At 59.6% G+C, this 25,139-nt stretch overlaps 1 protein-coding gene across 1 annotated transcript; it reads right to left on the reverse strand.

Moving 5' to 3' along the window:
- TTLL8 (tubulin tyrosine ligase like 8) lies at positions 1–25,050 on the reverse strand. The gene is made up of 13 exons (XM_054718586.1): positions 24,944–25,050; positions 19,213–19,295; positions 16,602–16,740; positions 16,174–16,247; positions 14,601–14,729; positions 13,694–13,808; positions 12,917–13,042; positions 9,646–9,829; positions 7,582–7,730; positions 5,510–5,750; positions 4,054–4,489; positions 3,265–3,486; positions 1–295 (listed from the first exon to the last, which is right to left on the reverse strand). Exons 1-13 carry the CDS (start codon positions 25,008–25,010, stop codon positions 290–292), a joined length of 1,971 nt encoding a protein of 656 aa, XP_054574561.1. The 5' UTR covers positions 25,011–25,050; the 3' UTR covers positions 1–289.
- Between the last annotated feature and the right edge of the window lie 89 nt (positions 25,051–25,139).

Genomic DNA, 25,139 nt, shown 5'->3' on the forward strand with positions numbered 1-25,139 from the left:
GTTTATTAACATACAGCTCATTTTCAAAATTTAAAAGAATCTCCAGGAATGAATAATTTTTTTTGGTCAACACCTGTGTTCACACGATGACCGCTCTGGCCCGGGCGCGGCTGGTCCCGCGAAGCAGTGGATCCGAACATCAGGAGTCACTCCGCTCGGTGTTGGTGCGCCCGCCCTCCGTCAGCTGTTGCCGGTTTTGTTTCGTAAACGTCTATCTTTCATGCGTCCCCGTAAAAAAGTCTAGTGGATCAGTCTTCTTTGTCTGGCTTCACCCATTGTTTCACATCAGTTAAACCTGAAAAGGAGGGAAAATGAAGTGAGTGTACCACCCTGGCCAGCTGCTCAGTGGTTAGAGCGTTGGCCGCCGTCGGAAGGGTTCGGGTTTGATTCTTGGTCGAGGGCATCTGCCCGAGTTGCAGGCCTGATTCCGGCCCAGGTTGGGGCGCGTGCAGGAGGCAACCGATCGATGTGTCTCTCTCACATCGATGTTTCTTTCTCTCTCCTCCCTCCCTTCCACTCTCTCTAAGAATCGATGGAAAAAATATCCTTGGGTGAGGATCAACAACAACAAAAAGTGTGTATACATCTTTTTATCCCCAAAACACACACTTTGGGTAATTACAAAGGCCGTGTTTGTACTTCAACTGTGTTTTCAAATTTCCAGCAGTATTTTCGGATGAATTTCCTTTGTCCAAAGCTTAGCTGGGTTATAAAGAAACATCAGTCGAGCTGTTACAGGGTGTGTACACCAAGTATGTAAAACTCGCGGCCCGCAGGCCACATGCGGCACACAATGAATATTTTTACAGCCCAGCCAACATAATAGCATGTAAGAAACATTTTAATAAAAATTTCTTAACTTAATTTTTACAACATCCTGTTACACATAATTATTATTAACAAAGTACAACGTTCGGGAATGACTGATGACTATCATCGTGTTGGATTCATTTCCCTTACGCGCCTTACACGCAGGCGCACCATTCTCTCCACTAACACCAGCAGCGAATATTTCAGCAGCCGATAGCCACGGCATTAGTCTTGGACTGACTTGTTTGGTGTGCGCAACAGGAAATATTTCGCTTTCGGAGAACAAGAGAAATAGGTTCATTGTCTGGCAAGTTAATGTTCAAGAAAAAATATTAATGTTTATTAAAATGTTCTATTATTTTATGTTAACGATGACTCATTTATTCCAGCCCTTTGTAGTCAGCATGTCTCTATCGAGATAAACCCACATTTCTATGAAAATGGAAGCTTTTGTTGTTTTGCGGCCCACATAAGCGTAAACCTTGTTTATTTGGCCCGTGTTAGCCTTTGAGTTTGACATGCTTGGTGTACATGTTTTGGGACATGCTGCGTACGAGTCAGTTGCATTTTATCTACCAGCAGCAGCAGAGAGGGAATTTAGAGAAGTGACAACACGTGCAATAGTTCAGCACATCAAGTAACTAAGAACAGATCTAACGAAGGACGTACACTGAATGGCCAGATTATTATGATCTCTGAACGCATAATATATATATATTAGAGGCCCGGTGCATGAATTCATGCATGGGTGGGGTCCGGCCAGCCTGGCCAGGGGGAGGGTACATGGGCGGTTGGCCGGCCTGCCTGCTGATCAAACTCCTGGTCGAGGGGACAATTTGCATATTAGCCTTTTATTCTATAGGATATACACTGAGTGGCCAGAGTATTATGTGTTCAGAGATCATCATCATCTGGCCGCTCAGTGTGTACTCCACTGGGACAGTGATACAATTTAAAGAACTAAGTACATGGAGACATATATCATGTTCTGGGAAAGGAAACACAATTTCATTGGTTAATGTCCCCACGGCGAGGCTATGGATCCGATGCAAACCCAAAGTCTCAGTGGGGTTTTTGTGAAACCCAATTAAAAACGATTGTGACATTCACACAGAGGGAAGGAGGCCACGGACAGGGTCCTCACACGGATGAACAGGGGGGCGGCTCTGACACTGAGGTGCCTGACACAGACAGGAGACGAGCGCTCACCAGTGGAGTGGGAGGGACCTCCCGAACAGGCCTGCACGTGGACGAAGGTGGGTGTCGATCCCCGGGGTGGGTTTCAATAAGTGGCTGGGAAAAGGATCTTGTCGCTCTGGACGAAGATAAAATGGGATCCCTACCTCACACCGTACAGGGCTGGGCAGAAGTAGGTTTACAGTGTGAGTACGTGAAGCAGAGCTAATACAGCTGCTGTAAGGGTCCCATCGCGCCCGCCTCGCTCCACACGAACAACGGGCAGCCTCCTTTAGCCCTGCCCCCTTACACTCCCTGCCCCACACACAAACATCAACTCCATTCCCATGAGGACTCACAGCCACGAGAGGAATGTGAAACTATTAGTCACATTTAGACTTCGGGTCACACACACTCTCTGGGTGCTGGGCACCACGGGGAGCAGTGGGTGCCCACATGGCCTGGCCACCCCGAGCCCAGCTCCAGCACAGGCCCAGGCCACGGTGTGGCTCAGTGGACAGGGTGTCGGCCTGCGGACCCAAGGGTCCCGGTTTGCTTCCTGTAAGGGGGACCGACCTCGGTTGGGGCGTGTGCAGGAGGCAACCAATCCATGTGTCTCTCTCACATGATGCTTCTCGGTGTCTCTGCCCCTCCCGTCCACTCTCTCTAAAATCAATGGAAAATATCCTCGGGTGAGGATTAACCGAAAAAAGAAAGAAAGAAAGAAAGAAAGAAAGAAAGAAAGAAAGAAAGAAAGAAAGAAAGAAAGAAACAAAGAAAGAAAGAAAGAAAAGAAAGAAAGAAAGAAAGAAAGAAAGAAAGAAAGAAAGAAAGAAAGAAAGAAAGAAAGAGAAAGAAAGAAAGAGAAAGGAAACAGCCTGCGAGCCCAGTGATGGTTCAACTCTCAACCCCAGTCCCCCCTTCACACGGCACCCCAGACCGTGCGTCACCGCCCCCCCCCCCCCCATCCTGTGGAGGAGACCCCATGCTCGGCCGGCCCCTAAACTGATGTGACAGAACCCCCACTTTCCTGACAACCTGGCCAGGCCCAGGACGGGGCTAGGACACCCCAGCCTGGCTGGGAGCTCAGGCCCGAGCACAGTGAGGCACCAGCGTGGCAGCCGATGGCCGGGCAGCTGCACGGAGCCCCCGCCGCCCCCCCCCCCCGTGGCCCTGGGGCGGGGGGTGCACTGCTGCGTGGACGGCATCGCAGCGGCCGCACCGGCTCCGTGTGGAGCCTCGAGAGCGGAAGACGCGGCGGCGGAGGCCGGCACCCACCTTCCCGTACTTCAGCTTCAGGTGCTGCGGGACGGCCGCCCGCGGCCCGGGCGCCAGGTCGGGCATGGCCGTGGGGCACCGCGCTTTCAGCGGCTGCGCGTCCAGGAGGGCGGGCGAGAAGCGGAGGTGGGGGATGGGCGGCATCTGCTTCTTGCCTTTGCGCACGCTGACGCCTTCCACGCAGAGGTCCGACCCGTAGACCGGCGGCAGGTCCACGGCCGGCTGCGCGGGGCGGGGGGCGGGTTAGGAGTGCGGCTGCCCCGCACCAGGCACCCGCGCCCCCTTCCCACCGTACACGGCCCGACGGCGGGGCTGCCCCGCCCTCCAGGGAGGCCTCGGTGCCGGGTCCACCCACCCAGCCGGCGGCCGGCGGAAGGCCCTGAGGGGGGTGCAGTTTCCCCGGAGAGAAGGGGGGGCCCAAAAAGCATCAGCATGGAAGGACCCAGAGGCATGGACGTCCCGCAAGCCCAGGGACCCCTGGCTCGGCTAGCACGAGGGGCCAGCCAGCGGGGGCAGGGCCAGGCCGGGAGCCCCAGCGTTGGGGACCTGGCCCCGCCCCCATTGGGAACCTAGCCCTGGCCCCGCCCCCCGTTGGGAACTGGCCCCGCCCCCGCCTTGGGAACTGGCCCCGCCCCCACCTTGGGAACTGGCCCCGCCCCCCGCCTTGGGAACTGGCCCCGCCCCCGTTGGGAACTGGCCCCGCCCCCCGCCTTGGGAACTGGCCCCGCCCCCCGTTGGGAACTGGCCCCGCCCCCCGTTGGGAACTGGCCCCGCCGCGCGGCGCCGCACCTGCTTCCACAGCAGCTCGAAGTTGCCGATGTCGCAGCTGCGGTCGCCCTTGCGGTCCAGCACGACCTTGATGGTGTCCTCCTGCACCTGCGCGCACAGCTGGGCCGTGACGGGCGTGGAGGCGTGCATGGTGGGGCTGGAGTTGATCTCGATCAGCCAGGGCTTGAAGTCGTGCCCCAGGATGAAGTCGGCGCCGTAGAGCTCGAAGCTGCTCTTGCGCGGCTCCACGTGGTCCTGGGCCACCTTCATGGCGTGGGCGATGGCCTGCTTCATGGCGGGGTAGATGACGCTGCCCCACGCGGAGCCGCGGCCGCGCTTCTGCAGGTACTCCTGGAAGCGCGTGCTGGTCCACATGCTGTGGTAGGGCAGCAGCGGGCTGCGGCCCTTGTCCACCTTGAGGTGCTTCTGGATGGAGTTGTTGCAGAGGTGGATGGCCCTGCAAGGCCCGGCCACGTCAGGGCAGCCCGCGTCCCCACCCAGCCCAGCTCCATCCCGGCCCGGCCCTGGCCCCAGGTGGCTGCAGGAGGGGCACCCACAGCTCCCGGCCTGCCTGGGGGACCCCACCAGCCTGGCTCAGCGGTTGAGCATCGACCTATGAACCTGCAGGTCACGGTTTGATTCCCGGTCAAGGGCACAGGCCCGGGGTGTGTGCTCGATCCCCAGTGTGGGGCGTGCAGGAGGCAGCCGATCCATGATGCTCTCTCACCACTGATGTTTCCATCTCTCTCCTTCTCCCTTCCTCTCTGACATCAATAAAAATATGTATTTTTTAAAAACCCCACCAGCCTGTGGCCACCAACTAGGGACCTCCAGCAAGTCACCACTCCCCGAGCCTCAGTTTCCCCACTGTCCACGGCAACTCGACGGGCCTTTGGAGAGCTGGTCTGGGGAGGAAGATTCACCAATGGGACTTTTCGGTTCGTTCACTCAGACTCGGGCCTTGTTCTAACGGAATCACTGCCTGGGAACCCTCGAACCCCAGGGGTGTTCTCGAGGTCACGTCCATGCACGTGTGTCTGGGATTCCCACCTGGTGCCGGCCCCGCCCCGCCCCGTGGCTGTGGGTAAGTTTTACTCCGTGAGACCCAGGCACACGGACGCGTCCTGGAAGCAAACGCATGGCGTTAGGGTGGCGGACCCTCGGGCTCACCCGCCTGGCAGGGCCTCGCCCGCTCAGAAATGATGTCAGGGACTCCCTCGCCGGCCTGGGGTCCCAGATGGAGAAGCGGGCGCGGGGACAGGGAGAGGGGAGCTTCCGGGATTTTCTGAAGATACGCACTTCGTGGGCGCGCAGAGCGCTGGCTTTGGGGGGCCGGGGCCTGGGCCTGGGCCTGTCGCGGAACCTCCCTTCTGTGCCTCACGTGGGGGTTGGTGGGCAACAGTGGACACAGCCTGGGCGCCCTGCCCGTGCCCACCCTGCCCGTGCCCACCCTCGGCGCGGAGCCACGCCCGCTGACCCGTCCAGGTCGTCCAGGGAGAAGCGCCGGGTGGAGAAGCGCAGGTAGCTCTCCTTGTAGAACCAGATGGTCAGGGGGTTCCAGTCGGTGACCAGGAACCACTGCCGGATGTCGAACTTGGTGTCGTAGATGAGCAGCGGCGTCTCGATGTACTTCTGCACCACCCACTTGTCCTTGGCCGACAGGTGGTCCGCGGCCACCAGCTCCAGGATCTCCTCCACGCGGTTCATGCACACGATGTCTGCAAGAGGCCGTGCTCAGCGGACCTCGCGGCCGCAGCCCGCCGAGCAGCGTGGGGGAGGGAGAGGGAGCTCTGGGAAGCCAGCAGGCAGGGGCGTGGGCTGCTCCGCCAACTGGGAGGGCCCAGGGAGGCCTCAAGCCCACGGGTGACAGGACAAACGGGGGTGGGCCTGGGTGCGCTAGTGCTCACCCACACAGGGCCCTCCTCCACGCTGCAGGGGGTTATGGTGTCTCACCTCACCCCCCCAAGTTAGGCCACGTGACTAGTCGTGAGCAGTGACGTCTGAGCAGAAGCGACATCACCGCTCCGGCCGCAGCCTTTGCTGTCACCTACAGGCCCTGCGCCCGCTTCCCGGGCACCCCTGAAGCGAGTGGCGTCATCGAGGGCGGGGGACGTTGGTGGGCAGAGCCCCCCACACACACACACCACCCTCCCATGCCAAGCTGCACGGGCAACAGGCATGAGGAGGGATGAACGTGGGGAGACTCACTCATGGCCTCGTTGAGAGCCACTGAGGTTTGGGGACTGTTTGTTATGCGGCACAAGCTGGCCCATCCTGACTGACAGAGGGTGGAGGGGAGCCCCTCTGCCCAGTGCAGAGGCACAACACAAGGCGAGCTGTCCTCACAAAAGGACAAGACTGGTCTCTTCAGTCAGATGAGACCTTGCCATCCTGACGTAAAGGCTGGGACAAAGCAGCAAGTGATGGTGTGACACGGAGCTGAGAGCGAGGAGGACACAGAGGCGGGGACACCGCCAGCGACCAGGAGGAAAGTGGGGCACTGGGGTCTTGAACAGGTGAGTCTGTGGGCGTCCTGGGAGTGCAGTGGGAGCAGGTCTGGCCTGAGGGACAGGAGCAGGGAGCCACCAGCAGACAGTGTGACGTCCAGAGCCGTGGGCTCAGGACAGAGCCCAGGCGTAGCACTGCTCCGGCCGGGAGAGCAGGCAAAAGCCCGGGAGAGAGAATGTTTCAGGACAGATGATGTTTAGGATTGGATGCAGTAACATCAAATTAATAGATCTTTAAAAGTCACATAAAAGTTAACCACTTGTGAATTTAAAACAAGGACAATGAAAAAATAATTCAAGGGGCAAACAGAATATCCAAATGAAAAGAAAAAATATATTTAGAGGCTCAGGAAAACAAGAAAATTATATAACAAACAAGAGGGTGCAGCTAAGGCCACATTCAGAGGAAATTTCATAGCCTTGAAGCTTTTTGTTGCCCAAAAAATATTGAAAATAAATATGCTTAGCATTTAAGTTCAAGCCAAGGGAGGAAAGTGTTCCTTATAGGAACATTGAACACAAAAAACCAAAAGTTGTTCTTTGGAAGCACAAATCCACCTTGAAATCTTGTTTTAAAAAAAGAGAGAAAGAAGCACACAGCATTGACCGTTGGGAATAAAAAGAAGAATATGGTCATGGCTGCAACGCAAGAAGATGAGGCATAAAACAGACACACAGTCACCGCGGACAAGGCTTACAACGTGCTCAGGGCCGCCGAGCACGCCTGGGGCTCAAGGTGGATTATGTAATAGGCCTGAGGAGTGGGCACCCCTCCTGCCCAAGCTGGAGGTCCTCAGCAGCTGGCATAAGCCTGTTGCCAAGATCATCCATTTACACAAGGAGACGGGAGACCCGTCTGACGTGGGAATAGGAAGGGAGCGTCCTAATGAACTAGAAAAGCCGGAGGACAGTCCTGTGAGATGCCAGTTCCCGGGACCAGGGCTGCCGGGAGCCTGGGAGTCCTGAGCCCCACGGACCCTGGTGCCCAGCCCACTCCTCACCCGTGGAGGGCGGTCCCCGCAGGCCCCGCCCAGGAACTCACCGCGGCCCCGGGACTTGGCTGCGGGCTTGACGATCCAGACGTTGCGCAGCCCGTCGATCTCCGTCTGCGGGCTCACGGAGGAGATTTTGTTCAGCAGAGCCTGGCACTGCGAGAAGTGGGATCTTGGATTGGAGATGAAGGCTTTGCCGCTACAAAGCAAGAGGCAGAGAGCGCGGGGGTCTCAGGGCAGCACGTGGGCTCCCCTGGCGGCAAGGCTGCTCCCGGCCGGGGCCGTGGACACTGGGGGCCCCGGATGTAGACCTGGGCCGAGGAAAGGCTGCAGGGAGACAAAGGCGGGGCTCCCGTGTGGGGCCCCAGGTCAGTGTGGTGCTTGCCGGCCCCCGTGTCCGGCGGGAGTGGTGTCTGGGATGGCATCCCCCCCATAGGGACCTCCTGATGGAAACGCCAATCTGGCCCGGCCGCGTGGCTCCGGGGCTGAGTGTCAACCTAGGAACCAGGAGGTCACGGTTCATTCCCAGTCAGGGCACAGGCCCGGGTTGCGGGCTCGATCCCCAGTGGGGGCGTGCAGGAGGCAGCCCATCCATGATTCTCTCTCATCATTGATGCTTCTATCTCTTTCTCCCTCTCCCTTCCTCTCTGAAATCAATAAAAAAATGTTTTTAAAAAAATCAATGAAAACATTTAAAACAAAACAAAACAAGATGTTTTGTAATATTTTTTGGTAAATCCTAAAAGTAAAAAATAAAAATGTGCAACTAAAAACCAAATGTAGGAGCTACAACAAAATGACGGGAAATCCTTGATTAGGGGCTCTCATCTAAGTAGCATGCAGTCAGCAGTGGCCGGCGTTACGCCTGCTGCAACAAGTGGAAGAAAGAAGATCAGCCCCGGCCGGTGGCTCAGTGGTTAGAGCGCTGGCCACACAGAGGGTCACGGATTCAATTCCTGGTCAAGGGCACGTTCCTGGGATAGAAGTTCAATCCCTGCCCCTGGGAGGCAACTAACCGAGGTGTTTCTGCCGCATCGATGTCTCTCTCTCTCTCTTTCTCTCTCTCCCTCCCTCCCTGCCTCCCTCCTGCCACTCTCTCTAAAAATCAATGGAAAAAATATCCTCACTCCTCGGATGAGGATTAAAATAAATAAATAAGTAGCCCTCACCTGAGGCTATGCCTTCACTGATTTTTAGAGCGCGAGGAAGGGAGAAGGAGAGGGAGAGGGAGAGGGAGACAGAGAGAAACATCAGTTGGTTGCCTCCCATATGCACCCTGACCAGGATGGAACCTGGGCCTGTGCCCTGACGAGGAATCAAACCTGTCACCTTTCAAGGCACCGACGATGCTCCAACCAACCGAGCCCGCTGGCCGAGCTGCAAAGGCGTCTCTGAGTTTCAGGGTGGGGGCATCTGGCGCCAGAGTGAGCGGGACCACTCAGCACCGCTGCCCAGCCCGCCCACTCACTCCCTGGGGAGGGTGTCCACTCCACATCCACCCCCACGACCGAGGGGAGTGGGACCCTCCTCCGGGGACGGCACAGACTCCAGCCGTGATGCCTCGCACGCGAGGCCTGGCACGCCACCATTACCAACCGAGAAGAGGCAGGAAAACCTGACCTCCAGCACGCAACAGAACAGAGAGATGGTCCCCATGCCGGCATTAGCACAGGGCGGAGTTAAAAGCAGCTGGAGACGACAGAAGACAGAACCGCCCAACCTGAAGACGGGTCAGTACGAAAGGTCTGTGCTCGGCCTCAGAGGGAAAGATGGAGCGAGCGCATGGGGACACGTGACACACCCTCAGACACGTGATTGGAGGCCAGAGCGGAGCAGGAGCAACAGCTGAGGAGACAATGGCTGAGCACTTCTCGAAGCTGATGGAAGTCCCTCACACACACCCCGACGGTGACCCTGGCGCCCAGACGGTGACCCTGGCGCCCAGACGGTGACCCTCGCGCCCAGACGGTGACCCTCGCGCCCAGACGGTGACCCTGGCGCCCAGACGGTGACCCTGGCGCCCAGACGGTGACCCTGGCGCCCAGACGGTGACCCTCGCGCCCCGACAGAGTCCCTAGCCTCCCGCAGCCCCGCGCCCTCGGCCGCGCTCTTACTGGATGAGGGCGTAGTACTGCTGGGTCAGCTCCTTCCACTGCTCCTCGGTCAGCTCCTTGGCGGCGTCCTTGGCGACATCGATGTCCTCGTGCTCCAGCTGCCCCAGGTAGGCCTGGCACACCTGGCACGCCATGTCCACCAGCTGCCCCGAGAGGCCCACGGGCTTCGAGTTGTTCTCAGGAGCTGAAACCAAGCGCAGGCACGGGGAGTGGGCCCCGCCCGCCTGGGCCACAGGCCTCGCTGGGGATGCTGCTCTGCTCGGGCGGCCACCTGGATGCCACACGGGTCTGGGCAGGTGCCCGCGCCTCCCTCGGGGCCCCCACTGCTGGGCGCCCACGCGGCGCCCCCACTGCCCCCAGAAGACTCAGCCCCTCGGGGCGGGACGCGGCACTTCCTACAAACTCTCCCGGCAACGTGCACACGCTGGGCGTTCAGTAACGGCTTTGTGAGCCACGCTGCGCGCCCGATGCCCGCAAGCCCGCGGGGCAGCGACGGCGTCCCAGAGCCCTCGCGCGTGCGGGCTCCTACTCAGCACCTCACCGTCCCCCAGAACCCGGGGCCGAGATCGCTGTGGGCCCCTCCCCCAGGGCCCGGCTGCCACCAAAGCCACTGGCCCAGGCGGGATGGGGGGACTGAGCGCCAGGTGTGGGGCAGGCGCCTGGCACAGCTGCCCAGACCCGGGGTCGGGCCCCGCGGGGAGGCGTCGGCCCGGAGGCAGCCAGGGGCGCAGACCAGCGCCCAGCGATTCAGGCCCAGCCCAGGCGCCGCCGCAGGCCGGCTCGTGTGCCCGGCGTAGAGGTGACACAGGCGTCCAGAGCACGTGCTGAGGTGGAAATGACATCCAATGACTATTTTTAAAAGTGAAAAACGGCGCTTCAGGCCTCGGGCTGACACGAGGAGCTCAGAAGTCCCTGTTGCGTGTAAACCTCCAGCAAAGCCGAGCAAACTCAGGGCCTAAGTGATGTCAGAGCCTCAGCGCAGGGAGGCCGGGCACCCAGCCGTCTCTGAAGCTGCAGCGCCCGGCGGGCGGGCACACGCACAGCGGCCGGACCAGGCCCGGGAGACCCAAGGGCAGGGACCAGCTGCTGCAGCTGCTGGAGGCTCCGCGTGCGAACCCCCACTTTTCCCACTTCTACCTCCAGGAGCTTGAATAGCAGAGACCCCCGCCACCCCCGGGCTTCTGGCCTGAGGAGGGGACACGGCTGTCGTGAAACAGCCGCAGCTCCTGTTCTCAGCGCCTGCGGGGAGCCCCCCAGAGCCCAGCAGCCGGGGAGGGGAGGACAAATTCCACGCCAGCCCTGCGGCCGCCCTGGGAAGCAGGCGGAGCCCTCATCCAGGGCGAGGGCTCGCCAAGGACGGGCTGGCCGCAGAGCCCAGGGCCCTCGCTGCACATCCAGCACCCACCACTCAGGCCTGTCCCTGCTCCTCCTTCTACCCAGGACACCGGGTCTGGCTTTTAACGGAAAACCACCAGGCAGCCTTGGCCGGTGCGGCTCAGTGGATAGAGCATCGCCCGGCAGACTGAAGGGTCCCGGGTTCGATTCCGGTTAAGGGCACATGCCCGGGTTGCGGGCTCAATCCCCAGTAGGGGGCGTGCAGGAGGCAGCCGGTCCATGATTCTCTCTCATCACTGATGTTTCTATCTCTCTCCCTCTCCCTTCCTCTCTGAAATCAATAAAAATATATTTTTTAAAAATAATATTACAAAAAAAAAAACACTTAAAAACACACAAAGACAAGGACAATGCAGACCAAAGGCAAAAACACAGATTGATGCGACGGGAGCAGACAGTGGCAACTCCAGATGCGGGGAGACTGAGGAGGAGCGCGGCAGGAATCCATCCCCGCTGGTGGGAGCCGCCAGTTCCTTACGGCAGTGGTCGGCAAACCGAGGCTCGCGAGCCACATGCGGCTCTTTGGCCCCTTGAGTGCGGCTCTTCCACAAAATACCACGTGCGGGCGCGCACATACAGTGCGATTGAAACTTCGTGGCCCATGCGCAGAAGTCGGTTTTCGGCCTGAGCGAGTCTATTTTGAAGAAGTGGCGTTAGAACACTCGAGGGGCCAAAGAGCCGCATGTGGCTTGCGAGCCGCAGTTTGCCGGCCACTGCCTTACAGAACTCCCCGCGCCCGTCCTCACCGTGCGCCCGGCGCCTGGGATTTACGTAAAGGAGTTGAACACTTATGTCGTCATAAAAGCTGGCAACCTCAGTCATAATTGTCCAAACTTGGAAGCCCCAGGACGTGGCTCAGAGGTGGTGGATGAGCGAACCACGCTCCAAGCCGACAGGGCGGTGTTACCCGGAGACGGGGAATGAGCCACGGAGCCACGGAGAGGCGTGCGGGGACCTCAGGTGCACGCAACTAGTGACGGAAGCCGACCCGAGCGGGCTGCGCTGTGCGGTTCCCGCTCTGGGACGCCCTGGAGAGGCGACGCTGTGGGGACCTGGTCGGCGGGGTGTGGAGGGGGAGGGGGGGAGCAGGCAGAGCCGGGGGCTGCGGGCCCTGAGACCGGTGTGGCACTGTGATGGCGGGCACCTGCCATCATACACCGTCATGACCAAGGGTTACCCTGCTGCACACTATGGACTTGGGGTGACAATGACATACATGCCCATACGGGTTCAGCCATCTACCCGACATCCCTCACTGATGGGGGAGGCCCCGCATGGGGGGATGGGGGTAAGTATGAGGTGCTGCTCCTTCCCCTCAATGTTGCTGTGAACCTAAAACTGCTTCACAGCCCGGGGACGTGGCTCAGTGGTCGAACGTCGACCTATGAACCAGGAGGTCCCGGGTTCGATTCCCGGTCAGGGCACAGGCCCGGGTTGCAGGCTCGATTCCCAGTGTGGGGCGAGCAGGAGGCAGCTGTTGATGATTCTCTCATCATTGATGTTTCTCTCTCTCTCCCTCATCAATGAAAATGTATTTTTTTTTTATATTTTATTGGTTTTTTACAGAGAGGAAGGGAGAGAGATAGAGAGTTAGAAACATCGATCAGCTGCCTCCTGCACACCTCCTACTGGGGATGTGCCCGCAACCAAGGTACATGCCCTTGACCGGAATCGAACCCGGGACCCTTCAGTTCGCAGGCCGACGCTCTATCCACTGAGCCAAACAGGTTGGGGCTGAAAATGTATTTTTAAAAACTGCTTCATTCACGCGAACCAGCACCAAGACCTCACTTGGGCTTTTAGGCCTAAAACCACGGGGAACCGCCTCCCCGGGGGTGTGGGAACAGACTGGGGTCAGGGGTCAGGGTGCACTCACCTTTCTGGCTGCCGGGGTCAGCGTCCTGGGCCTCCTTGGGCCTGCTCGGGGCCTGGTTCCTGGGGCAGCGCTGGTGGCTGACCACCCACTTGAGGATGCTGGCGGCCGCCGTGCGCCGGAAGTCATCTGCAAAGGCACCGAGGCCTCGCCCCCTCCGCCCACGCTGGGGACCGGGGACGGCGCCAGTGCCAGCTGCCCACGCCCAGGGTCCCACAGCCCCGGGGGCGGGCACATGCCCCCGCCTCCCCCCCACCGCTCTGCGGAGGGGCTCCTAGCTCACCTGGCTAGGGGCCCAGAGGCAGAAGCCACGGCCCCACCTGCCCCCCAGGACCGAGGTCCAGGAGCCCCACCGCCTCCCCCTCTCCAGGCTCTCAGCCCTGCCCCAGAGGGCTCCTCCCGGACAGCCCTGCAGGCGTGGCCCACCCAGCACGGCAGGCAGCTCTCTGCCTGCACCCAGTGGCCAGCTCCCCTCGGCCCCTCCTCCCTGCCCTGCCCTCCAGGGCTCCACCAGGCCCCTCTGCAGGCTACCCTGCACCTGTCACACTGCCTGGGTATCTGCTCCCTGGAGCCCGCGTGGGGTGAGGGCACAGGGCAGGGTGCCGGGCCGGTGCCACATCTCCATGGCCCCCAGGTCGGGGTGGGCCAGGTCCTCCACCCGCACCCTGGCCCAGTCCCCGGCCCTCAGCCCAGGCCGTCCAGCTCCCTCCCGAAGGCCCTGCAGCGCGGAGCGGGAGGTGCTGGGGGTTCCCGGTTCCGGCGCACAGGTCAGCTACCTACCCAGGAACTCCTGCTTCTCGCTGTCGGAGCCCAGGCCGTAGCAGCGCGGGAAGAAGGCGTCGGGGTTGGCCTGGGCGTACCAGGGCAGGTTCCTCATGTTCAGGCACAGCCCGATCTCCGGGGACAGCGGGCAGTCAGGCGCCACCCCGCAGCCTCCTGCCCGCCCACAGCCCCGCCCACAGCCCTGCTGCCCGCCCACAACCCCGCCCACAGCCCTCCTGCCCGCCCACAACCCCGCCCACAGCCCTCCTGCCCGCCCACAGCCCCGCCCACAGCCCTCCTGCCCGCCCACAGCCCCGCCCACAGCCCCGCCCACAGCCCCGCCCACATCCCCGCCCACAGCCCTCCTGCCCGCCCACAGCCCCGCCCACAGCCCGCCCACAGCCGCCCACCCTGGCCAGCTGGGCCCTGGGCCTCCGGCTCATCCTGCGTCCGTGGGTGGCAGGTCCAAGTCAGGGGCAGGGGACCCCCGAGGGCACAGGGCAGTGGGCACTGCGGTCCCCACCCAGGTCCCTACACGTGCGGGCCCGGGCCCAGGAGAGGCGGGGGCAGGTGGGAGGGTCAGGTGCTTGCGACCGTGGACATTGGCACAGGTGTGGCCTTTGCCGGGGTGGGGGAGGAGCCCGAGGAGGACCCCAAGGCGACTGACTGGTCACGTGTGCTCCCCTCCCCACACCGCCCCGTGATGCCCCGCCTCATTTGGGATGCCCCGCCCCACCCGCCATGCCCCGCCCCATCCGTTACGCCCCGCCCCCGGAGCCCCGCCCCCGCCATGCCCCGCCCCACGCCCACCCCGGAGCCCCGCCCCATCCGCCATGCCCCACCCCGGAGCCCCGCCCCATCCGCCATGCCCCACCCCGGAGCCCCGCCCCATCCGCCATGCCCCGCCCCGGAGCCCCGCCCTCACCTTGGTGGTGAAGGACGCCGTCTTCCCGTAGTGGTTGAGCATCTGCTCGCCGCTCAGGCTGTGGTAGTCGATGGAGTCCCTCTTGATCGTCCACAGGAAGTAGGGGATCTCGTTTCGCACCAACCTGGACTGGCAAGAGGCCTCCGTCAGGACCAGCGCCGCGGTCCCGGCGGGAGGGCCGCCAGGAGGGGTCAGACTGGCCACGTGCAGGGTCCAGCGCCCCCGCATCACCCCGCTCCTGGGCCCCCCGGGCCTGCTCTCCAGGAGCAAGCGCCCCGCCGGCAGCTCAGCGGCTGAGCTTCCACCTGTGGACCGGGAGGTCCCGGCTGGGTCCGGACACGCCTCTCCCTCTCCCTCTCCCTTCCTCTCTGAAATCAATAAAAAAATATTTTTTTAAGCAAGTGCGGTTGGGGTGGGGTTCAGGCTCGGCTGCAGGGGCTCCGTGGGGGCCGGCTATCTGAGCAGCCTGCCTGAGGGTGCCCACGTGGACGCGGGGCCCGTGGGATGCGTCCTGACCGGGTGAGCCCCTCCCTGGACCCAGGAGTCTATGAACAACTGCACGTGTTTGGTCAAAAACGCTTACCCAAGAGATTCAAGGAGGAAACTGTCCAAAATCCCACCTCCCCAGAGATGACCTCTGACCTTGGTGAAGACCCTGGGGGTCCTTCTCTGCAGACCTCGACCCGTGTCAGGGTACCCAGGTGCCGTCACTTGCTAGCTTCACCCTCACCCTCGCTGAACACGGGCTCAGCGCAGGGATGGGTGCGCGGCTCAGGGCACCGCCTGAGACAAGGTCTGAGCAGCAGCAGGCACCCAGGCACCAGAGAGAAACCGAGACCAGGACAGAGCCGCCTGGACCTGGCCCCACCCCTCCCCCGCCCGCACTGCACACGGACGCCACCGCGACACCAGGTCGGCGGTTACAGAAACGCGTCCGAGAATGTGCCGTGGGCCTGTCCACCCTGTTGTTCGTCTTCCCACTTGTCACTGGGGATGATGTGTGAGTTCTTCACACATTCTGGGTATCAGATCTTTAAAAAATGTTTTTAAAAGAGGGAGGAAGGAGAGGGGAGAGAGAGAGAGGGAGAAACATCGATGTGAGAGAGAAACATCGATCAGGACCCGCACTGCAGGCTGAGCCGCCCCCCCCCCCCCCCCCCGGCCCATCAAGGCCACCAGCTGGGCTGTTTGGGGCTCAGTCCTGCTCCGTGGTCCGTGTGCAGCCAGCACGAGTGCGAGGGCCCTGCTCCTCCCTGCTCCTCGTGGCGTTTCCAGTCACAGACACAGCTTGGCGGCTTACACGTGGGCACACAGGACACACATGCTCACACCCACATGTGCACACGCATGCTCTCACACATGCATGAGCTCACACACATGGGTGCACACACATGCACACACATGCGTCCTGCAGCGTGTCACCCGGGCTGTGGGCTGCCTGCCCCCCAGCCTGGCTCTGCAGCGGCTGGTCCAGAGGCCTTGTGACGGGCTGTGTCCCCTCCCCCGGGCACAGCAGGGGGCACCGAAGCCATGGCTGCGGCCGGTCCCCCAGGGACTCACGCGGGGGACCTACCATCACATCGTGGATGTCGTCCGTTTCCTCGAAGGCCACTTCCTGGTTTTCTTTGCCTTCAGTGCGTTTACTTTCTGCAAATACAACAGGGGCGTCCACGCGTCACGGCCCGAATGCCTGGCCACGAACACTCGCTTCAGGCGCCACGGCGGCTGGACAGCACCTGACTCCCAGCAGCCTCGGCTGCAGGGTCCTGGCTGGAGCAGGTGCCGGGCCCCGGGGGGGGGAGGGGGGGGGCGGGGACGGGGCGGGTGGTGGTGTGGGTCTGGAGGACCATGTGGGAGCTGCGGCCGGAGGAGAGATGTCAGGGCACGGAGGCGGCGGCTCCCACATGGGCGGGGGGTCCTCTGCCTTCGAGGGAGGCCCACGCCCGGGGCCCCAGACAGACACGCCCGTCGGACGCGGAGGGACGAGGCTTCCATATCTACCAGCGGCCCCTTCGCCCTCGCCGTCGCCGCTGACGGAGCCCTTGGGCAGGAAGTGCAGCTTCTTCTCCACCCAGCCCTTCCTGCGCAGCAGCGCCCGGATCACCGGGTAGTGCCCGTGGATGGAGAAGATCTTCTTGTCCTCGAGTGAGAGAGCAGAGTCAGCGGCAGGCGGGGACCGCGCTCGCGTGTCCTTTTTGAAACGTGTTTGTGCTGATGTCAGCGAGGGACGGGGAGAGGGAGAGACATCAGTGATGAGAGAGAACCACTGACCGGCTGCCTCCTGCACGCCCCCTGCTGGGGACCAAGCCCGCAACCCGGGCCTGTGCCCTTGACTGGAATCGAACCCAGGACCCTTCACTCCACAGGCGGACGCTCTATCCACTGAGCCACACCAGCCAGGGCAGGAAGTGCAATTTTTAAAAGCAATCAGTCCAGCCCTGGCTGGTGTGGTTCAGTGGATAGAGCGTCCGCCTGTGGACCAAAGGGTCCCGGGTTCGATTCCAGACAAGAGCGTGCACCTCGGTTGCAGGCTCCTCCCCGGCCCGGGGCCTGGTTCAGGTTGCATGCAGGAGGCAACCAATCAATGTTGTTTCTCTCACATCAATGTCTTACCCTCTCTGTCTCACCCTCTCTCTTCCACTCTCTCTAAAAATCATTGGAAAAATATCCTCAGGTGAGGATTTAAAAAAATCAAATGAACATCACTGAAGACAATCTATCTATATAATAGAGGAATATGCAAATTAGCCAGGACGCTGTAACATCACAACCGAACAGCAGGGACCTGAGGCTGCACCCCCCCCCCCCCCCCCCCGCCTGGAGGGGCTTGACGGGGGTGCCCCCGGCCAGGTCTGGGTCTCCTGTGTTTTTGAAGCGCGTGCGGGTGGTGGGCAGGGACTTGATTCTAGGTCCCGTGGCACGCCCCAGACTCTGACAGGAGGGAGATTTTTATATACATTTCACTAATTTTCTTTCATATCTGACACTTCTATTATAGAGAAAGAGCAAATAGCAATATTAAAATATTTCCTCTAATTAATCCCCTTTTAATGTGCACGAATTTCGCGCACCGGGCCACTAGTTACTTAATCGTTGAGAGAAAAGAGTGGGTCCTGCAGAACGGTGCCCTCTATGCACCTGCTGAGGGGCTGTACGCTATCTGCAGCGAAAATGGACAGAACGGAAGAGCAGACACGTCCACAGTGTGACAGGGCGTTAACACCCTCTCTCCATAAAGGATGGGACAGACAGAAGTTCCGTGGCCACAGGACTTGAACAGAGCAAACAGCAGACTCCGCCCGAGGGCTGTGAAGACAGCGCTCACACCACCTTATCTTACAGTCACACAACAACAGGCACAAAGCACCTCAGCAGGATGGCTTCATGCAGCCTGCATTCTCAGCCACCATGCAACCTGCCGAGGAATCAGCAACAAAATAACCAGGAAAAGCACAGACATTCAGAACCAGGCTTGTAAGTTGATCAGGGAGGAAGGAATCGTAGGGATTACACAATACTTTCCACGGACTCGCAACAAAAATGCTACAAACAAAAGCACGTGAAGTGCAGCTAAAGCCGTTCTCTGAGGGATATTTGTAGTCTGGCACGTTTACGTGTGTGCAGGCTGCAGAGGAAAGTTCGGAGTCACGGAGCTGCTCTGGGTCTATTTCTAGGAAATCCAGAAAGGACGGTGAGCATGGTCACGGAAGGCACGCCCACGGCGGCAAGGATTGGAGCGGGGGCAGCTTCCGGGAATGCTGTGACTGCTGCCCAACAACACGTGTCATGTGTGTCCTGGCTCTCTCCCCAGGTGCATGGCGAGCCGTGCAGTTGGGTGACTAGGCATGTGATGTGCTAACTGAGCACGGGCTCACGTAACCACGCGCCTGGGTCCCTCGGGGCTCCCATGCTCCTGGCCTTCTGCGCAAGGACAGAAAAGATGGCGGGTCCAGGGTGGCGGGGGCCCCAGGAGGAGCCGGTGAGGGTGTCTGCTGGCCTGTCCCTCCTGCGATACGCCTAGAGGGGGCGGGAGCGGGGCCGGCACATGGGGCTCTGTGGGTCATCAGGAGCCTGTCCCTGACACGGAACCCTGGCTCGGAAGTGCGCCCACGGCCTGAGGCAGCATGGCGGGACGGGGACAGGCTTCCACGCCCACATGTCTGCACGCTCCCCGTGTTGAGAGTATTTCCAGCGTCCAGCTGAAATAAAAAGTAACTCTAGCCCCAGCTGGTGTGGCTCAGTGGATAGAGCGTTGGCCTGCGGACTGAAGGGTCCGAGGTTCGATTCCTGGTTAAGGGCACAGGCCCGGGGTGCGTGCTCGAGTCCCAGTAGGGGGTGTGCAGGAGGCAGCCGGTCCATGATCCGCTCTCATCACGGATGGTTCTCTCTCTCTCCCTCTCCCTTCTCTGAAATCAATAAAATAAAATAAATTTTTTTTAAGTAACTCTAGCACAAGCTTCCACGTGGGGACCAGGCCTGGGGGGGCCAGGGACCAAGGCCGGCCGGGAGGGGGGTGTTGGTGTCAGAGCTCTGGACTCACTCCCCAAATTCCAAAATCAAACTCCGTATGTAAAAGGCGCCCCCTCCCCACCGAGTCCCCAAGAGCGTTTACCTTGATTGCCTTTTCCGTCAGTTGTCTCGCCATTTTGTATCTGTCCAGTTTGGGGGAAGAAGATGCGTCTCCTCGTTTTAATTCTGCAAAAGAGAACGCAGACACGGAGGCAAATGGGTGCTCTCACCACGGAGACACAGGCGGGTTCACGGAGGCCCAGCCGCCCCCAGCCCCGCCCCAGCCTGTCCTCGATTCAGGGTCGGACCCAGGAGCCCCACCTCCGCCCCAGCCCCCCGCACCCCTCCTCACCCCCCCGCCTCCAGCTCTCACCCCAGACCTCAGTGCCTGGTCCACGCCCTCGGCCGCCTCTTCCTGGGCGGTGGCTTTGGACCCCCGGACGCACGCAGGAGCGCACGTACCCCCTGCACCCACCGCCCCTGGCTGGCCAAGGTGCGTCGCAGGCCAGCAGACTCCTCCACCTGCTCCTCCTGGGGCCCCTCCACCCTGGACCCCAGAGCCCCACGTCCACGTGGCCAGCGCCTCAGCCCCAGCCCCGAGGCACTGCCACGTGGAGCAGGCGACCCACGGCCCCGCCTGGCGCACACAGGACGGGTCTGCGGCGTCCGGGCCTCGGAGAGGGAGCCGAGCCGCGGCCCCGAGAAGGCACGGAGCGCCTGCAGAGTGGGGCCATCGGCATGACCCTGGCGAACGGGCCGTGTCAGAGTTGGCGTGTTCTGCTCCGTGGCGGAAGCACGGGTCCCAGGCTGGGACACACACCCACACGGGGCCTCGCTCCTGGATTCCGTTTGTTGGACGTCTGCGCTGGGAACACCGGTCAGTGCAGACAGAGCGGGCAGCGGGGGACCCGGCCGGTGCAAACCTCCCGCAGCGCGGCCTCACACACCAGAGCCGCTGCGTTTTCAGCGACGGACGGACAGGACGGACAGGACGGACAAGCCACCCAAGGCGGGCGAGGACCGAGATCTGAGCGCGACGGCCCGGACGTCGCCTCTCCAGCTCCACAGCCCGTGCGCCGTGACTCCCGGACCCGGGACAGGGGCCCCCATGGTCCCACAGGAGATGCCGCCCCCTGGCCCCGGCTCGGCTCCGTTCGGTTAGGGATCGAAAACAGAACCAAGTATTGGGCAGAAAACCACCCCTTTAACAAGCAGGCTCCCCACCACCCGCGGCCGAGGAAGCGACGGGGACAGAGAGCGGTGCGCGTGCTGACGGAATGGGAACCACGATGGCCGCGAGGTCGTGTCTACAGCGCGAGTTTCAGCTGCCGGCGCGTTTACTGCGGAATATCAAAGGCCGAAACACGGGGAGCAGAGATGCAAGAAAGAACCAAGTCAACGTAAACCCCCCGAATCACAAGAAAGTATTTTTTAATTTGATAGAGAATCGACCAAGCCCAACGTGTAAGACTCATCAGATCGGTGAACAATGGGTGACTGAGTCACAGAAAAAGAAGAAAGGCAGCAAAAAGCCGTCACGGCCGGAAAGCCCCTCACGCAGATGCTCAGAGAATAAGAGGGTACTGTGAACGTCAGGGCCATAAACTAGAAACTTAGAAAAAATGGGCTGTTCTGAGGATCGAGGGCAGATGGAGGCCAGCCTGGGAAATTCCCGGAGCGGACAAGGCAGGGTGAGTCATTCCGACAGAACTCAGCTCGCACGGGTTCGGGGCAGGCTGCCGCAGTGGGCCGCGGCGAGGTGCTGATTATTGTGCATTAAATTACTTACGAATCAGCTGGGCTCCGCGAGTCCGCTCCTGGGAATAGGTCCGGAAGCCCCCGAAATGCTAATTTGGAAGAATCCACGCACCTCTACGTTCACTGCAGCTTCCTTTACCAAAGCCAAGGTCTGGAACAGCCCACGTGCCCATCCGCAGGCGGGCGGACAGAAAAGCCGTGGTACGTCTCCGCCACGGAACGCCACGCAGCCGTGAAAAAGAAGGAACGCTTACCTTCTGGGACAGCTCAGTGGACCTGGATGCTACGTCAGTGGTCGGCAAACTCATTCGTCAACAGAGCCAAATATCAACAGGACAACGACTGAAATTTCTTTTGAGAGCCAAATTTTTTAAACTTAAATTTCTTCTAATGCCACTTCTTCAACATAGACTCGCCCAGGCCGTGGTGTTTTGTGGAAGAGTCACACTCAAGGGGCCAAAGAGCCGCATGTGGCTCGCGAGCCGCAGTTTGCCGACTACGGTGCTAAGTGAAATAAGCCGGTCGGAGAAAAAGAGTTACCATATGATTTCACTTACGTGTAGAATCTCAATGAACAAAATAAACCAAATAGAAACAGATTCACAGACAGAGGACAGACCGGCAGCCGTTAGAGGGGAGGTGGGTTTCGGGCTGGGGGAAAGGGTGAAGGGGTTAAGGGGGGGAAAATTCACAGACAGACCACAGTGTGGTGGTTACCGGAGGGAAAGCGGGTGGAGGAGGCGGAAGGAGGTGAAGGGGGACCCATGGTGATGGAAGGAGACTTGGCTTGGGGTAGTGAGCACACGGAACAATGTACAGATGAGGACTCACAGAGTTGTGCCCCTGAAACCTATGTAACTTTATTAACCAGTCACCCCAATTTCAAAAGGACCCCTGACCCCTTCAACGCCCGCACCCACCCCCCACCAAGGAGGGAATAAATCTCCCGCATGCCAGGTGCCCACCCCAGACACGGGGGGTTCAGGGCTGAGAATCAACCTAGAAATTAATAACAAAAAGGCAACTAGAAATCTTCCTAAATGTTCAAGAGGTAAGCGGCCCGCTTTTATTTTATTTAAAGTATATATCACATCTATAATTTCTGTTGTTGTTAATCCTCACCCGAGGATATGTTTCCATTGATTTTTAGGGAGAATGGAAGAGAGAGGGAAAGACAGAGAGAGACATCGATGTGAGAGAAACACATTGATTGGTTGCCTCCTGCACGAACCCTGACCAGGGCCAGGGCACAACCAAGGTGCGTGCCCTTGACCGGAATCGAACCCCGGGACCCTTTGGTCCGCAGGCCGACGCTCTGTCCACTGAGCCACACCGGCCAGGGCAGCAGCCCACGTTTAAAATAAAGCATGAATCAAAGCCCATTTTAAAATGATTTGAATTAAGTGAGAATGAGAACGTGACCTATCAGAGCACTGCGACGCCGCTCCGTGGTGACGGGGGGAGTGTACAGATTTTAAGTGCCTACGTTAGGAAAGAAAGCGAGCTGAACGTTATCTAAGCTGCCATCTCAAGAGGCCAGAGAGACACCAATTAAACGAAAAGAAAGTAGGAGGTCAAAAGTAATAAAAGGAAGACAGGACCTCCCTGAAACAAAAAGCAGATGCACGCTAGAGAAAATAGGCCCACCCAAAGGCTGGACCTTGGAGACATGTTTTAAAGGGATAAACCTCTCCACAGACGGGTCGAGGAGGAGGAGAAACACGGATGACCAATGTCAGGAGTGCAGGGGGCAGTGGACTGAGGCACATATGTTAAAGTGACAGGTCTGTGAGCCTCCACACGCCAGTAACTGGACAGTTCATGTCCCTGAAAGACACGGCTCCCCCAAGCTGACATAACAGGACATCTGGGTGGGCCTATTTCTGTTCAAGAAATTCACAATTCAAGTGTTTCCCGAGTGAAACTCAAGGTCTAGATGGCATCACAGGTCCATTTTCCCAAATATTTAAGGGGGAAAAATATATAAAAAGAAGAAAAAAAAGAAGCCAAAAAAAGAAAAACAATTAAAAAAAATTTTTAAATCTTATATAAAGCCTTTCGTGGAATGGGAAAAACGGACTCTTTTCTTCTCTTTTTATGAAGCCATAAGTTGAACACCCAAACCTGACAGGAACGTTACGAGAAAGGAAGTACAGGCGAACCTCACTCCTAAAAGGAGACGCAGGCCCTGCCCGAGTGGCCGCGGTGGTGAGCATCGTCCCCCGAACTGGAAAGCCACCGCGTGGGGCTCGGTCCTCAGCAGGGGGCGTGCGGGAGCCAGCCAATGTATGCTTCTCACATCGATGTTTCTCTCTCTCCCTCCCCCTTCCTCTCTCTAAAAATAATAATAATGAAAGCTTAAACAAAAAACTTTAGTCAAATCCAGCGACATATAAAACACAACCGCATGACCACGTGGGGTGTAGTCCATGAGTACAAAGTTGATTTACTATTTGACAATCCCTCAGCATAATCCACCACACTCAGAGACGAAAGGAACAAATACACTGAGTGGCCAGGTTATGTTGATCTCCGAACGCATAGTAATCTGGCCACTCCGTGTCTATCCTATAGAATAAAAGGCTAATATGCAAATTGTCCCCTCGACCAGGAGTTCGACCAGCAGGCAGGCCGGCCAACTGCCCATGTCCCCTCCCCCTGGCCAGGCTGGCCAGACCCCACCCATGCACAAATTCATGCACCGGGCCTCTAACACACACACACACACACACACACACACACACACACTGAGTGGCCAGATTATTATGCGTTCAGAAATCATAATAATCTGGCCACTCAGTGTGTATTTATTATCACCTCAACAGATGCAGAAGAAAGTGTGTGATAAGATGTAACAGCCGTTCATTTAAAAGTTCTTAGTAAGCCAGGTATAAAGGGAACCTCCTTTAACGTGCAGAGCGATATCATACCTCACGGTGAAACACCGAGCACTTGCCTTCTGAGTTTGGAAAAAAACAACAAAAAGGTGTCCAGTCTCCCACCTGTATTCACCATCACAGGGGAGAGCCGGCCAACGCAGTGATGCAAGAAAAAGGAGTAAAATGCACGGAGATGGAGAAGACGTACAGAGGAGTGTGCACAGAACAGCTCTCTTTGCTGTTGTAGGTAGTGTGTTTAGGAACGTCACCGGGTTCCGAGTCAGTAAAATGAAGTCAGTTGTTTTCCCAAATAAACGAGAATCGATCGGAAACGAGACTTTAAAACGTCGTCGACAACCTGCACCGAGACCACAGCACTGACTGCGCATGCGTGGGAGACCCGTCACCACGTTCCTCCTCGCCCCACGGCTCTGCAGTCAGCGTGCTCACACGGCCCGCAGGCCTCGTGTGTGTGCACGTGTGTGCGCGCGTGTAAATCACCCACTCGACGCCCGCAGGCACAGGGCAGCGCCACGGCCCGCGGAGGCCGAGCCGATCGCCAGGAGCAGCCGGAAGCCCTGGAGGAAGCCTGACTGCCCGCCAAGCCCGGGTCAGAGGGGGACACCCCCAGTCTGATGTTCACAGAGACCAGGGGCGGTCAGAGGGGGACACCCCCAGTCTGATGTTCACAGAGACCAGGGGCGGTCAGAGGGGGACACCCCCAGTCTGATGTTCACAGAGACCAGGGGCGGTCAGAGGGGGACACCCCCAGTCTGATGTTCACAGAGACCAGGGGCGGTCAGAGGGGGACACCCCGAGTCTGATGTTCACAGAGGCCCAGGGACGGTCAGAGGGGGGACACCCCCAGTCTGATGTTCACAGAGACCAGGGGCGGTCAGAGGGGGACACCCCCAGTCTGATGTTCACAGAGACCAGGGGCGGTCAGAGGGGGACACCCCCAGTCTGATGTTCACAGAGACCAGGGGCGGTCAGAGGGGGACACCCCAGTCTGATGTTCACAGAGACCAGGGGCGGTCAGAGGGGGACACCCCCAGTCTGATGTTCACAGAGGCCCAGGGACGGTCAGAGGGGGACACCCCCAGTCTGATGTTCACAGAGGCCCAGGGACGGTCAGAGGGGGACACCCCCAGTCTGATGTTCACAGAGACCAGGGACGGTCAGAGGGGGGACACTGACTGTTTTCTTCTCTCCAGTCTCCTTCCCACGAGGCCGACAGGAGCCTCTTCCTCTCCCCCGGCTCCATGCCAGGCTCCGGCAGCTCGCCCTTCCTGCCACTGGCTCCGGCTCCTGCTCCGGCTCCGGCTCCGGCTCGGGCTCCGGGCCCTGCAAGGAGGGGGATGTCAGGGATGGATCCCAGGCGGGAGCAGGGGCA

This window comes from Eptesicus fuscus, chromosome 7 (genome assembly GCF_027574615.1).
Source record: "Eptesicus fuscus isolate TK198812 chromosome 7, DD_ASM_mEF_20220401, whole genome shotgun sequence".
NCBI lineage: Eukaryota > Metazoa > Chordata > Mammalia > Chiroptera > Vespertilionidae > Eptesicus > Eptesicus fuscus.

Bases quoted from the DNA above. Each gene is read 5' to 3' on its own strand.
- TTLL8 (XM_054718586.1), bottom strand. From the start codon at position 25,010: ATGGAGCCGGGGGAGAGGAAGAGGCTCCTGTCGGCCTCGTGGGAAGGA. The intron at 14,730-16,173 runs GTAGGTCCCCCG...GCCTCTTGCCAG, and splicing joins ACGACATCCACGATGTGATG to TCCAGGTTGGTGCGAAACGA. The intron at 7,731-9,645 runs GTAAGAGCGCGG...CTTGCTTTGTAG, and splicing joins CAGTACTACGCCCTCATCCA to CGGCAAAGCCTTCATCTCCA.